General features: G+C 35.1%; 1 protein-coding gene across 4 annotated transcripts in view; it reads right to left on the reverse strand.

Moving 5' to 3' along the window:
* Positions 1–14,502, reverse strand: part of LOC128809710 (origin recognition complex subunit 2-like) — a 68,933-nt gene that overhangs the window by 48,027 nt on the left and 6,404 nt on the right. For all 4 annotated transcript variants that reach the window (XM_053981915.1, XM_053981916.1, XM_053981917.1 and 1 more), the window contains 2 exons: positions 1,918–2,020; positions 959–1,037 (listed from right to left, as the gene is read on the reverse strand). In XM_053981915.1, the coding sequence (XP_053837890.1) occupies positions 959–1,009 (51 nt within the window). In that variant the 5' untranslated portion in view covers positions 1,010–1,037; positions 1,918–2,020. The remainder of the gene's footprint in view (positions 1–958; positions 1,038–1,917; positions 2,021–14,502) is intronic.

Below are 14,502 nucleotides of genomic sequence, written 5' to 3' on the forward strand. Positions count from 1 at the left end.
CAACATCCAAGGAAAGTCCTGAAGTTCAGTAAATTTTCAGACTTGTAACCTAATTGTTGAGTACAAGTCCTCCACAGAAATAGCATTTGGGAGCACTTAACCACTTCCAGGGTTAAATCCAAAAGCAGTTTAGATTCATCGTCCATAAATCATTTGCTCTAGTTTAGTATGAGGACTCTCTTTCTTGATAGCCTGTATTTAACAGGATCTTTTTGAAGAGTTTATCAGATCAATTCAACTTATTTAAGAGGTGTCAAGAGTATAGAATGATATATAATAGTCTTCCCCAAGCAACCATGTTTGTGGTTTTTGCATCCTTGGAACTTAAGCAAATTTCCAACAATAGCACATAATGACTTACTCTCATCAATGATGTGAGGAACTACTAGTTCTTAATTTAAATAACAGACTAATTTCTTATCAGTCCTGAAATCCTGTTTTCTTGTTTATGCATTATCCTGTATTTCACTAAACACATGCAAAATACCTTAAAAATACTTCAAACTCTTCATGATGAAACAATCTTATGCAGATCATGGGGGGGGAAAAGTAAAGTATTTTTCTTTGATTTTTTTTATAGTCCAAATAAATATATACTAATTATTTTTAAATTAATAGGTTCCTCAATTGCAAATTTGGGCTGCATTATCCAGCTGTTAGTTAAATTCTATCAGCTTGACCTACACAAAATACACATTCAAAAGACCACATTACTATTGCAGTGTTCTGCTCTACAATAACAAACAGTAGAAATAAATTACTATTAGAATTATGCATTACATATTATGTACCAGCCAACTCAATTACACAAACCTTTGCATGCTTCATGCATTGTAAGAAATTGAAAGATCAAGTAATAGATACTTAAAATGTTAATTATTTGATATTAAAAAACCCCACTACTATGTTGGGTGGCATTAAGCCAATGGTTTAGATATCATTAATCTTCTCAGTTCACCTTGAATTCTGACAGCCATTCTTCCACCACACCTCGTTCTGATCCCAGCATTTTCTTACTTCTTCTGCTTCTCTCTTACCTTTAGAAGGAAAAAAAAAAGAAGTTAAATATTAGTTATGGTAGGAAAATTTAGGTTTTTTTACAATCCTACCCAATGAAAAGCTGTTATTATCTTTCCAATAAAATCATATAATACAAAACAATAAAAAAGTTGCATTTTGAACAATCAGTCCCATTTTTAATAGCAATTTAATGGTTTTCTTTGTTTAGTCTAAAATGCTGTGCATAAATGGGGAAGGAGGAAAAAGAAGGATTCAGTGCTTCAGTTGTCTTTCAGTTGTGTTTTGAAAATTATTTAGGTTCAACAAAAAATTGAACTTGTATGTTTCACATACAAGTTATATCATGGAAGTCCTACAATGACCATTTAATAGCCACACTACATGACTGAAATCATCAATTCTCTTCTCAGAACTTACTTATTTTGAGTTCTGAAAGATTTGAATTTAAGAACAATCAGTATTTGTTAAATGAAAAGTGAAGTGAAATAAGATAAAAGGCTTCTCAACACATTTTTTGAGTTAATGTATAATTTTTTCAATGGCCCTTGGAAGGAAGTCATGAAGAGAATACCAACTCTCTTGTGGGCAAGGAACTGCTTCAGATTTCCAAAGCATTCTAAAACATCCTAAAATACAACAAATTCAGAAATAACATTAATTTAATTCAAGTAACACTTGAGTGATTTATTTCAGCAGAAGCACTGAAAAATAATTCTGTAAAATAACAGAACAACTAATTAGATCTCTGCAAACAAAAGTATACAAAGACATCCTGATACCATATCAGAGTGATACATGTATATAATTTAGTTTCAAACATCATAGCACATGCTGCAGAAGAAGCTGAGTTCTAGTTCACTCTGCCTGGGAAAAAAAAACTGCAACATTCGACTTTACCTCTTTAAAGAAGTCAGTTTTCTAAAGGAGGAAGAGGAGAAGGAATGCAGAAATTTTTCAACCTGGGATGCATTTGTCAAGCCTTCAAGTACTGCCTCGTTTTCTAAAAGATAAAAAAAACCAAACATACGATGATCACAGAATCAGGAAAAAATATAGTAAAGTAAAACAAGCATTAATGTAAACATTTTTTGGCCTTACAAACTGAAGTTTACCAAATCCTCCGAAGTCCACATGAATCCTTCTGCAATAAAGCAATTTGCCATTCAAAAAAAAAAAAAAAAAAGGCTCAGTGTTTCAGCAGGAGGAAGGGAGCAATCGCCTTCATCCAAAAAAAGGTTTTTGTCACTTATGCAGAAAATCCTTCCATATTAGTGAGGCACAGTACTTACAAAGAACAGCATAAAATGAAAGAAGAAAGTAATAATTTTATAAAATGTGAACTGAATTCATACCCTGACTTTGGAGAACATGTAATTCTTAAATTGAATATATCAAAGACTCTCCCATACTATTATTTCTTAGGTACATATTCCTTACAGAGCCAAAATTTCAGTGCTGTTGTGAAAATCACATATTACACCAAAGCTCACCTTTTGCTAAAGAATCTCTTCATAGTGAGCCTGAGGAAAACAACACAGATAGGAGCACACTCCAGGTATATTAGTGGTTCTGCCATGCACTGAGCTTCAAGCTTCCCTATTAGGGAACTTCTTTCAGTGTGAATCAGCTTGAGACCACAAAATGCTGTATCAATACAGAAGCAATCCACATCTGGTCTGGCTATGGTCACTGCTGGTTCTGTTTTAGGACAAATCATCTCTCCCTTTCAAATTATTTGCCTGGATATCAAAGACATTTTTTAGGACTTGTACAAAGCGGCAAGACAGGCAGCTGATGGACTGCCAGCACACAAGCTGCACTGACCCTGCCCAGGAGCACTGAGGAAAGCAGGGTGAGCCCCTCAGCTCAGCCCCATCCCACTCCAGCCAGGCTGGGCTGCACCGGGCACCTTGGGCACTGCTCCGGAGGCACGTGAGCACAGCAGCTGTGGGGCTGCCTCAGCCTCACACACAGATGGCTCTCGGGGATTTTCAAATGGCCATCTGGAAAGCACACCTCATGCTTACACTCCTGGCTGGCTATACCTTTGGGGGGAAAAATATAAATATATCAAACACTGTGTGGGTGTGTTCCTAAAGTAAACTGGTTCAATACATTAAGCCCTGTGCATATTTATTCAAGGTTGAAGTATCCTGAACCAAGAGTATTGAATTTCATTTCCAGAGTGTTCACATCTCTCCCAAAGCAAACAGAATACAGGGAATATAAAAGATTTCTCATGCTTATTTTAAAAACATTATACTTTTTTTTCTACTACAATTCAAAGGTTCTTACATAGGAACTATAAAAAACTAATCAAAAATTTAGTTATTAGCAACAGTAATAATAAAACATACCAAAAATATTTTTACATATGGTCTGATGAAGATTTCTTAAATATTGAACAAGTAAGCAAATTTGAATTCATATTAAAGCATGGAACAGGAAAAGTTATAGTTAGGAATGCAGTCACTCAATGTTAAAATCAAATACAAAAAATCAATTACCAGAAAGCTTCCCCATAAACACACTTGAAATGACAGTTTAAATGTTTTCTCCTAAACTTACTCATTTGGCATAAACAAGCAGAATATGACACATAAGGCTATTAAATTAGACCTGGAATCTTTATGCTTAATATTAAAGCTATAATACTCTGTTCTGAAGGAAGTTAGTCTTGCACTGTGCATCTGTCAATTACAGTTAAGAAACAGAATTTTACCAAGTCAGAGCACTCTCCTTGATCGTGCTATGCACACAAATCATGGAATCATAGAATCATCCTGATTGGAAAAGACCTTTAAGACCATTGAGTCCAGCCACTGTGCAACACAGCACTGCCAACTCCACCAATATACCATGTCCTTCAGTGTCACATCTACATCAGTTTTTAAATCCCTCCAGGGATGGTGAATTCACCATTCTCAATATTTTTGCCTTTGAAAATATAAAAGTCTAAAAAAAAGTTTATTCCAACAATATACTAGTAGAATAATGAAACTTAAAACTCAGATGACTCCCCAAGAATTTCTGACTACAGTAAAAGAAATAAAAAAGGGTTTAATCAACCAAGCTCGTCAGAGAGCTTGTTTTTCACTTACATTTAGAAAAAACACATACTGAATACATTATTCTTTACCAGACTGCATTTAAACCAAGACTAACCAAGATCAATCTGCAACAGCAAAATGATTACCCAGATAATCTCAGCCAGTACCACTTGCTACACTATCAACTATAACAGTAGGGATTAGAAAGAAAAAAAGAAATGCCACCGATTAGATATTCATCATGGATGATATTTAAGAAGATATGATTATTCAAGTATGCAGAGGGCTTTTTGTTGGTGGTTTGTATTTTATTCAGGGTTTTTGTTTGTATGTTTGTTTTAAGGCCAGTTAAACATACATGGGAGAGATTACATTACAGGACACGCCCTTCAAAATGAGTCCAGTTCTTGGCCATTATATACTAGATGGCATGATGCATATAAGGCAAATTTTGTACTAGCCGCACAATGAATGAAAATAATATGTATTTTTACCTTAGAGGCCATGAAAAGAATAATTTGCAATTAAAACCTGAACTGTGTCAGCCAAAAGAATAAAGCTTCATGCTACACGATTTCTTCACAGTGCCACTTCTGTAAGAGAACATATGGACTGACAAGTCTAAAAGAACAGAAAACTCTATTATCAATTATAGCTTGTTCTTCCAAGCTATGTAAACACTCTTCTCATATCTATAAGTCATTACTGAGCATGGAAAGAAACATATTTGAAGAAAGATTTTTCCATGCTGCTTCTGTAAAAAAAGTAGCATGGAAAGCATCAAGAATGCATCCTTACTCTGAACTAAACATACTTTCAGTTTCTTTGATTCAGCAAGGTCATAGCTCTATAAGAAGAGCACCTGCATTAAACATGATTAACACCCTGGAAAGCAGAATAGATAGAAGACAACATAAGATGAGGTGGTCAGAAGTACACAGGAAAGAAGCTTCCCCACCACACACCCACACTAATGCGACTGGGAAACTCTGGAGGAAGAAAACCAGGCAACATGCTGATAAATGCAGATAACAAAAGCACAATCTGAACTTCTTGTGATGAGCTATTTCTGAATGCGAGGTGCAAAAGACTAAATGGATAAAGACTAGATAATACATTTGATGATGCAATGAAAACTTCTCTTCAGGAATGCATCAGCAGCAGAAAATGAATCAAGATGCTTGATCACACAAAGTCATTTAAAGTAAATCTGAAAACATGAAAGTAGAGCATACAAAACTGGTAATATGCTCTTATTTGAAATACTGGCCTACATTTGATGCAAACAAAAGAAATATGTATACGACAGAAAAATGTCTAAGAAGCAGTTGAAGACAAGGATTGTGAAAAATAACTTCTAACCTGGATATAGGAATAATGTTTTTAAAACAGAGAAATAAAGAGCTCCTTATCTTAGAAGCACATGGAATTAAGTGGTTGAGAAGGTAGAATGGACTTCTTCTTGTAATAGAGTAATAAAAAATAAAATGTTTGAATGCACCAAGATAGAAATCTTAGACTGTTAACAGTGTACTGTTTCTCACACCAAGTTAGCATAAAATATCATGAGGACAATAAGAAGCTATTGTAGATAAACATTGTAACACCTGTTTTACATAGTTACTTCTGTGGTAGAACAGGAAGAGTAAAGAAGAAAACTTAATGGTGTAAACTAGCACTTCACTGACATACTTTACAAAAAAACTTCTCTTAAAACCAACTTCCTGCTTAACCATTCAGTATATAGGTGTATACAGCTTCATCCAGCTACTCTAAAATTATATACCAGAAGATATTAAACAGCCACAGTATGGTCTGTTTCCACACTAGAAAAGGGTCTGATTCTCACACTGATCTAATCCCAAGAAAAAATAAAACCAGCCTTGGAAATGTTCCATTTTGGTGGATGACTTCTTGTACTTACTTAAAAGTATATGTGTTGTAATATACATCTCTTATGATAAATATTATATTAATATCATTATGATTTTCCTGTATCCATATACATAAACTTATTATTCTACCAGAATCCTATTTAGTAGACACTTACATAAACTGTCATTTTGGTAAGAACATAAAATAATACATTTAAAAACTATTGTCCTCAATAAATCAGAGCTACAACTACAGTTTGCCATTTGAAAGAGGTTCAAACATTCTGCCAGAATTCTCTTGGCCATACAGCTCCACAGTACAGAGAAATAAGGTAAAAACTGACAAAGACAGAAAGAGGCATAATCGCCTTGGGACAGTTATTAATTTAAATTGTCAGCTCAAGCCTTCTCCTTAATAGAAAGAGCAGTCTTCCAACTCTAGTTTTTAGATAATTTAATTGCAAGTTTCAGCAGACAGGCATGCATTCCAACTTTAAAATATAAATGCTGATGTATTCTTTATGTGGGATTTAGGTTGCCAGCCTTATTAGACAAGCCTTAGTCATGCAAAACAACTTGGATAAGACATTACTTCTCTGCCCACTCTGACTCACTAGGAAAAACCAGGCTAAAAAGCTTTCTTTTTGGATATCAGCAACAATGTGAGAAAGCCTTACCACAGAGAAGTCAAAGATGATTGATAATAGTCTTGTAAACTTTCATGGTACCATACTTGCACAGTAAGATCCATTTCTTATCAAAAAGGTCACATCAATTTCAGCAGCTGCCAAAAAAGGAGTAAAGAAAAGGTAGCCTATCTGTTCTAAAAAGCCTCCTCTAAGTCATTTTAAGCCCTAAATTATCTTCTGTGCCTTTTCAAGCACCACAAAGCTCAGCTTCTATCTTTTTACCACTCCTACAATGAAACTGCTTTACAGATACAAAATTGCTGAAGACAAACAATTAGGACAGTGGGAATGAAAATACAACACTGAAATTAGACACTGTATAACATTTTAAAAAACTACTTTAAGGCTGATGTTTTCATAGTATTGCACAGAGTAGTTGTAGAAAGCTACAGAAGTCAGGTGACTCTACAGAGAAAAATTTAAGTGCCTCATAGAGGTAAATAAGCAGAACCTGAATTAAACACAATTGTACAATCATGGCTAAATCCCTCTCCTAGGAGTTCATGCAACAAATAAAGCAGAAAATAGTTGAGATGAAGAGTTGAAGAACATGGAACAGGAAATTTATCTTCTGTATTCCAAGAAAACACTCCTCTACATTACTTACAGGATTTTGGAAACAATAATAATAAAGACATTATCCTGCAGCCTTAAATACCACAAAACACACATTAATTATTCTATTATAAGGACCTGACGCACTTAAAAATATATATATACACACACACGTAGGTTAGCCACAGAAAAGTTACCTTATTCTCTCAGCACCAGTTTCCTTAGAAACAACTTCATGTAGTCATCCTACACAAAACCTAAAACATTCTCTTGTCAGGATCCTGGTGATAACCCATCCTACGCCAGACAATACAGGTTTATCCTCCCTTTGCATCAGTTCATATGCAGTAACTCTTCCTATGCTAGTTTGTCTGCATTAACTTCTTACAAAAACATTTCCATGCAAATTACTTTCCGTGTAACCCTACCTCTCCCAAAACACATTCTCGTTCATGGTTTTGGTTCATGAAGTAAATTAAATCTAGATAACTAAAGATGCAAAATACATAGTAAAAGAAGGAGCCTAAAAAAAACGCCTCAGCAAACTAACACTTGCAAAATCACAGCTAAGGTGGTCTTTTTAAGGCAGTCAGTGCTAATTACTAAAAATGAACAGACACAGGCTAAGAGAAATCTTGAAACAGAATTTCTGTGGGAACAAAACCAAAACAAAATTCAAACCAAAATAAAACAAATCAACAAAAAGACACACTACCAAAACCTCCCCAATATGCACTTTGGAATAAGACTGCAAACATCATGCTAAGATCACTATCTGGTCTGTAAAGAAAAGAAATTCATGCAGAAACGTTCTAGAAATACCAGCTGAATGTTCTAAGCAGCTTCCCACTTTTGAGGTGTAAAATTGTCACTTGAGAGAAATAAATGCCTGTTATATTATAAAAATATCCATTAAAAAGTTGAAGTCAATTCCAGACCACATCTATATTCCAATACCAGTTTATATTTCTTATTGCAGTATTCCCTACCAACTGTAATTTCCACAAAATGGAATTTAGGTTACATATTCATTAATTAATTTACCTAACCTCCTTTCTCCCACCCTATTCTCAAAGAGATCTAACCTAGAGGATCCTCTGCTGAAAATAATGAAATCCCTTATTCTAATCTTTCCAACTTCCAGATGGTAAAGCCTCCACCTCCGGGAAGAGGAGTGTAAATAGATTACGCTGAAGTGACAAATTTCCCCCATCCCTACACTTACTTACACATTCACAAATTCTTAAATGAGTGTAATCTCCAAATTTATCTGAATTTACCTCAGTTATAGCTAAAATTATGTCATCTTGCTGACTTTTAAAAAATGATAAGGTAAGAATACAAAGTTCCAAATAAACTTTCAAAATGGCAAGTTAAAGATCCATAATAATTAAGATGTTATTAAGCACAGTAGCATCAAGAATTCTGAAATCTAAGATCTGCTTCAACTTTCACAGTTAAAATTGTAGATGCCTTTATTACTTCCAGCTGTCACTGCAGAGCAAACAACTTGTCTTCTTCCATGTCATGCATCACAGCATTATTTCAGCGTCAGTCATTTTCAGTCATACTAATTTTCTGAAAGTTAAGAGAGGGGTTTTAGGAACTGCAAAGAACAATCTCACAAAACAGAGAGAAAACCACTGTTAATTTTATACTGAGATTTGACAGACAGTCAGAAGTTCCACACATAAGAAATAAAACATTTACCTGACATGTACCTGACCATGTTAATTCTATAATGCAATCATTAAGAGCTGTGTGAACACCAACAATTAAGATATTTGACCCAACTGATTAAGGTGATTGTGCCACAAAAATTGATGCTTATGGCAAGCCCTACTACTAACTTCACTAGGATTCCTCCAGAGCAGGAAATCACATGGCCTTTATTGGACTCTCCCTCACAGAAAACAGGCAAAGAAACAGTGTCTCTAAAGGAAGTGTAGCCCTTTTTCATCACCTTATTAGAAGCTCTCGTGAAACTCTGAAACTCAGCTTACTATAATTGGAACTCTGTGGCCTGTTACATGGAAGCATACGCTGCCTCTCAGTGAAATAATTGTGTGAGAATTAAAACAGTAGTAAATGTAAATTAGTGCAACAACTACACCAGGTACCCCCTTTGTCTTGGGATGAGTTTAATAATTAATCTTCACTGCTGAATAGTTAAACACAATGCATATTGTTTACAGTCATTATTCTTCTACTGTTAAACCAACATTACAACAGAATACAAACCAACCAGTCATAAGAAAGGACTAATGAATATTTTAGTGTGAAATTATTCATTTTTCATGTTTTTTTTTTTAAATAGTGAGGACACTAAGTTACTAACATACATGGGGATGTTACATGGGGAGAGTGTCTGGATGGTTTTTGTGGGTTTTTTAACCTGAACTTTAAACTATTTTTTTTCTAGGGCAAAACTTCATATATAATATCTTTAGGAACACAACATAAACACAGCAGAAACAACTTAAATCAACCCAATCTCTCATGCACCATATTAGGCAAGTTTTCCCACAGTATTTTTCACTTATCTAAGCTATAGACCAGCATAAAAAATATACTAAAACCACAACAAACAACAAAATGATACAGAGACACAAAGAAAATAGCCTTCCACAAGTGCTTGATGACTCCAGTTGGAATACACAGACTTTTTTCTTCCTCCTCCTAACACCACAGAAACAAGAGCAAGACCTTAAATGCACACTACTATTTTCATACATATTTTCAATATATATCCTGAATAAAATTAAAAGTTTTTGTCAAATACTGTCCCAATGTATATTTAGAAAATTTGAGTCTTTCAAGATTATGAAAAATTACAGATTTGACAGGCAGCACTGCAAATCCACGCAGCAAGCTTCATAGCTAAGCTTCCCCAAGTTTTGGGGGTTTTTTTGTGTGTGGACAGGGTAGTGGAATTTATGTAGAGATGGTTAATTTAAAGAAACAGTGTTCTGGGTTTTCAAACATATTTTCTTGCACTCCAAAAAACCTCACTGAGGACTCAATGTTCTAATCTTCAAGCACTTTTACATAACCTCATCCATACTAAGAGATACTCTGGGTTTTTGTTTGTAATACTGAACAGTTTTCCCGCTAAAAAAACAAAAACAAAACAAAACAAAACAAAAAAAAAAAAAAAAAAAAAAAAAACCAACCACCACCACCTTCTTCAAAAGCAGTTGGTAAAACAGAGCTTTTCCTTTCCTCAAGTTTCTGGAATAAATTTACCCTTTGTAAAAGACCAGAGATGGCCTTATAGCCAAACTTTTTAGGGGTTATACTACTACTTTTTGCAACATTAATCATCTTTGAGCAATTCCATACATTACATCTACTTCAAATGGAAATACACTCACATAAACTATACTAAACATAAACAGTTTCTCTAATCTTTTACGGGTACTGCCCCATCTAGGCAACAGTTATGACCTTTTACTTTATTAGTTATACTGGCATAGAGCAAATTCAGTTCATTCTCTTCAAATACAACCAAACATTTTTAATCAAAGCCTGAGTTTAATTAAAAGTTTGTTCTGTTTCCCTATGCAATTGTGCTGATAGGGATCAGCAGCACTTACCAAAGTTCAAGCAGCAGGCACCTGAAATTGCTAAATTACACATTTCTGGTGTAAGTAATATACTCATCTTTCATACAGCATGCTCCACAAAACAGTCTTTCAAGGGCAACTTAGACAGAAGGTTTAGAAATACTGAGATCATTGAAATGCACAGTAGACCTGCAGAGAGAACACGGAGTAACTTCTCAAAAAGTAGGGCTGATCAGGTATGAAGCAAAAAAAAAAACCTGAAGGAAAAACCCACACCACCAGGACAACAAAAGCCGCCAAAAACAAGCCAAAACCAACACACACAGTCCACATGTGACTCCTTCAGCACATGAAAAAACTGTTCTGAAGAAAATACAAACCCAGACCTAACACCCCTGTACTTGCAATTATGTTCAGATTTGCAAGTTAAGATGATTATATCATAATTCTTTCTTATCAGCAGCAAGGGTTTCATACTTGGGGGGAAACTCTTCCTGCTTTTTGCCTTATCTGCCGGCTATCCAACTGGCACTTTGAGAAGATTTTCATAACATATTTTAACAATTTTATTCCCTAATCAGTTCTATCTGTTTCATTTAAACTATTAAAACCAAGAAGATAGCAACTTAAACATTCCCCTGCAATAAAAAAGGAAATGCTAATAAAAACCCTTTCCATTTTCCATAGATGCAACACATATGCACAAAGATGCAGAATTTACTCATGGCAAACTTACATATATCAGAAAGCTCTAAAGTCTGCACTCAAAGACAAAGAGATAATCATTTCAATCTATTCAAAGTCAGCACACATTACTAAAGCAGAATGCCCCAGCAGTTCATAGAAATAGCAATAAAATTACTACTACTAGAACTCTGCATAAAGCCAAGAAAAGCCTACATCCTTTCCCTGTAGGAGAGATATTTTGTCTTTCAACAGCTACCCACTGGAATATTAATTTGAAATACATCAAAACTTGATGGAGCTGACAATGGACAACATAGTGATTAAGGTTTCCTAATTAGCATGATAATATCCATTTAAGATTTGTTCCCTCCTCTCTCTCACAAGATCAAAAATTTATTATCAAAATAAGCCATCAAATACAGTAGTTGGCAATCATGGGAGTATCATCAGCAGAGAAGGGCAATGGACTATCACACCCATACACATCTCCACCAGCCAAGTGTGATAAGGTTCCTGCAAAATGTTTCAGTAAAATGACAAGAAGTTGTGCTGAAGCAGCTCTTTCCTAGCAGTTGACAAAAAAAAAAAAAAAAAAAAAAGAAAAAAAAAGAAAAAGGCATAGCAGTCCACTTCCCCACTGACCAACAAATCTTTAAGCTTTCTGCATTTATTAGACAAAATTAATATCTAAAGGCACTGTACTTCAATTTTTTTGAACTTACTTCTGCTTTTGATATGTTGAACTTACCTAGTTTTCTGTCTTTAGCACAGACCAGAACCTGCAAGTCTAAGAAAAAGGGCACAGAGGAAACAACAGAACTAACCTTTGAACATTTAGTAAATTTTAAGTTACCAAATAAAGAGGGGGAGTGGAGGGGTGGCACAAAACACACTGTGACAATCAGCACAATACTCAATTACACAATTTCAAGCAGCATCAATGCCAATTAGTATTGGCTGCTGACCCCTAATTTGATCTGGAATGCATCCACGATCTTAACCTGATTAGGACTTTGTGTACAACAAACGTGAAATCCTACTATTGCACATTTATTTTTCTGCCTTAGTATCCTAAGTTTTACTCAATTTAAACACTGAAGTAGCTAGGGGAAAAAACTACAAAGTTAACATATAAGCACTATTATGGAATTTAATAGAGCATCTTCAACCATTTCCCTAAAAATGTCAGAGTTTAATTTTGCGCTAATTTGGCAAGTTAAAAACTAGATATACAAGGCTAACATTTTAATTTAAATTAAGAAGTAAAATTAGTGCAGTAGTTTTAGTTACGCCATGTAAACTGCAACATTAACTGTGAAAAACTCTATTAAACCTGCAGCTAACTGAAGGGATTTAACCCATAGAGAGGAAAAAGCAAAGCATGTAGTGTCTGAGAGGTTAATGCTATGATTCCTGGAACACAAGGTATGTGGAACACAGCTGTCGTCTGAATGATTTAAACACCCAGACGCCCCAGTAACGTTTTTCTATGGCTGTGGAAACAAATGCAACAAAGTCGCAAATTGCAACATCCAACAAAGTTTCATTTCTGCACCCACAAGGAATGATTGCATGAGCATTTTCACCACTGATGCATATTCTGAAGGTAGCAATTGTTCTTACATGACCATGCAGTCCAAGTCCACTCAACATCTGCACAAGCAAAAGGGCATCTCAGTTATTTTTGCAATTGGTCCTTTGGAAACAGAGACAACAAGCCATGCCTAAACTGTTTTAAAATTTTTATTTGCTGTCTCAACTTCTAAAACAAATTGTTGTGAGGAGAAAAAAATCTCGTTCTCTCCCTCTCCTCAAACAAACAAAAAGCAAGCTAGGAAGTTTTCTTATTCAACAGATACACAGAGGTTTCTCAAACTCCTGTGGTGTTTACACTAACACAAGTGAAGGCAAAGCTGAAGACTCAGAACACGTTAAAGAAGTCTTGGCAGACACACAGAGCTAAGCAAACAGAAAGGCAGTAGCCTGCTCCGAGCCTTCCTGTTCAATGGAGAATCGTGCAGTGCATGTGACACCTCTGATTTTAAGGAAAGGTTGCTGTCACAGGATGCCTATGAAAATAAACAGTGGAGATACACAGTTTATTACTGCTTAGCTTAAATGCATTTAGTATTTTAGTTACTTATTTTCTATTTGCATTCAACTTACCCACCAGTCCAAGACTCCTGTCTCTATTTCTATGTCCATTGCTAACACAGAACTGTTTCAGAGATGTTCATAAAGCTCTTGCCACTCTGACATGGCAAGATTTGCACTGCAATTTGCTGCAGTCCATTAACATGAAGAAAGCTATCAGAATGGCTTATATGAAGTCTAACAAAATTAGCATCTCTCTTCCCAAGAAATTGCCACAAATATGGTTTAATAGCTTCCAGAAGCTTAAGGATGCTACTATTTGAAATTATTGCACAGATGCAACACTGGAGACCATTGAGTATGGTGGTTTGTTAATTACATAACTACGAAACAGACTGAATACATAATTAACAATCTGAGCAGTTTTGGAAGCTCAGCAATTTTGTCTAAGGCCTGTTCTATGCGAAGAACGAGAAACAAGCACCTTAAAAAAACCCCAAACCCAAAGGCATAAGGATCTAGTAATTTTTCCACTTCACATTTAAACCCCTCTTGCTCTCTCCTCTGTGTCCATATTTAGCTTACGTCTCTATGCTGTTCCGGCTCAACAAAATATCTTTAAAAAAAGGAATGGAAAGTTCTCCACTGTTACACAAGGAAATATGAGCTTGTACTGGGATAAATCCTTTGTCAACATGCCTTACATTTCTATGTAAAAGGGCACATTATTATCATTTAAACTCCTCAGTCATTTCTTGTGTAAGTTCACTGCAGTAAATGGACTTTAACCAATCATCTGTCTATTCTACTGCTGCAGATACTAAAGACCAGTACAACATCCATTCTACATAGGGAGCTTTTTTTAATTACTATTTTTAACTGGATGTGTTTCCAACCCTAAAGCATGAGGAACCAGAGTGATACACTGAAGCATCAAGTATCCTTTCAAAAAAAGCATACCTCTAAC

The sequence above is a fragment of the Vidua macroura genome, chromosome 7 (assembly GCF_024509145.1).
Source record: "Vidua macroura isolate BioBank_ID:100142 chromosome 7, ASM2450914v1, whole genome shotgun sequence".
In the NCBI taxonomy this organism is placed as follows: Eukaryota; Metazoa; Chordata; class Aves; order Passeriformes; family Viduidae; genus Vidua; species Vidua macroura.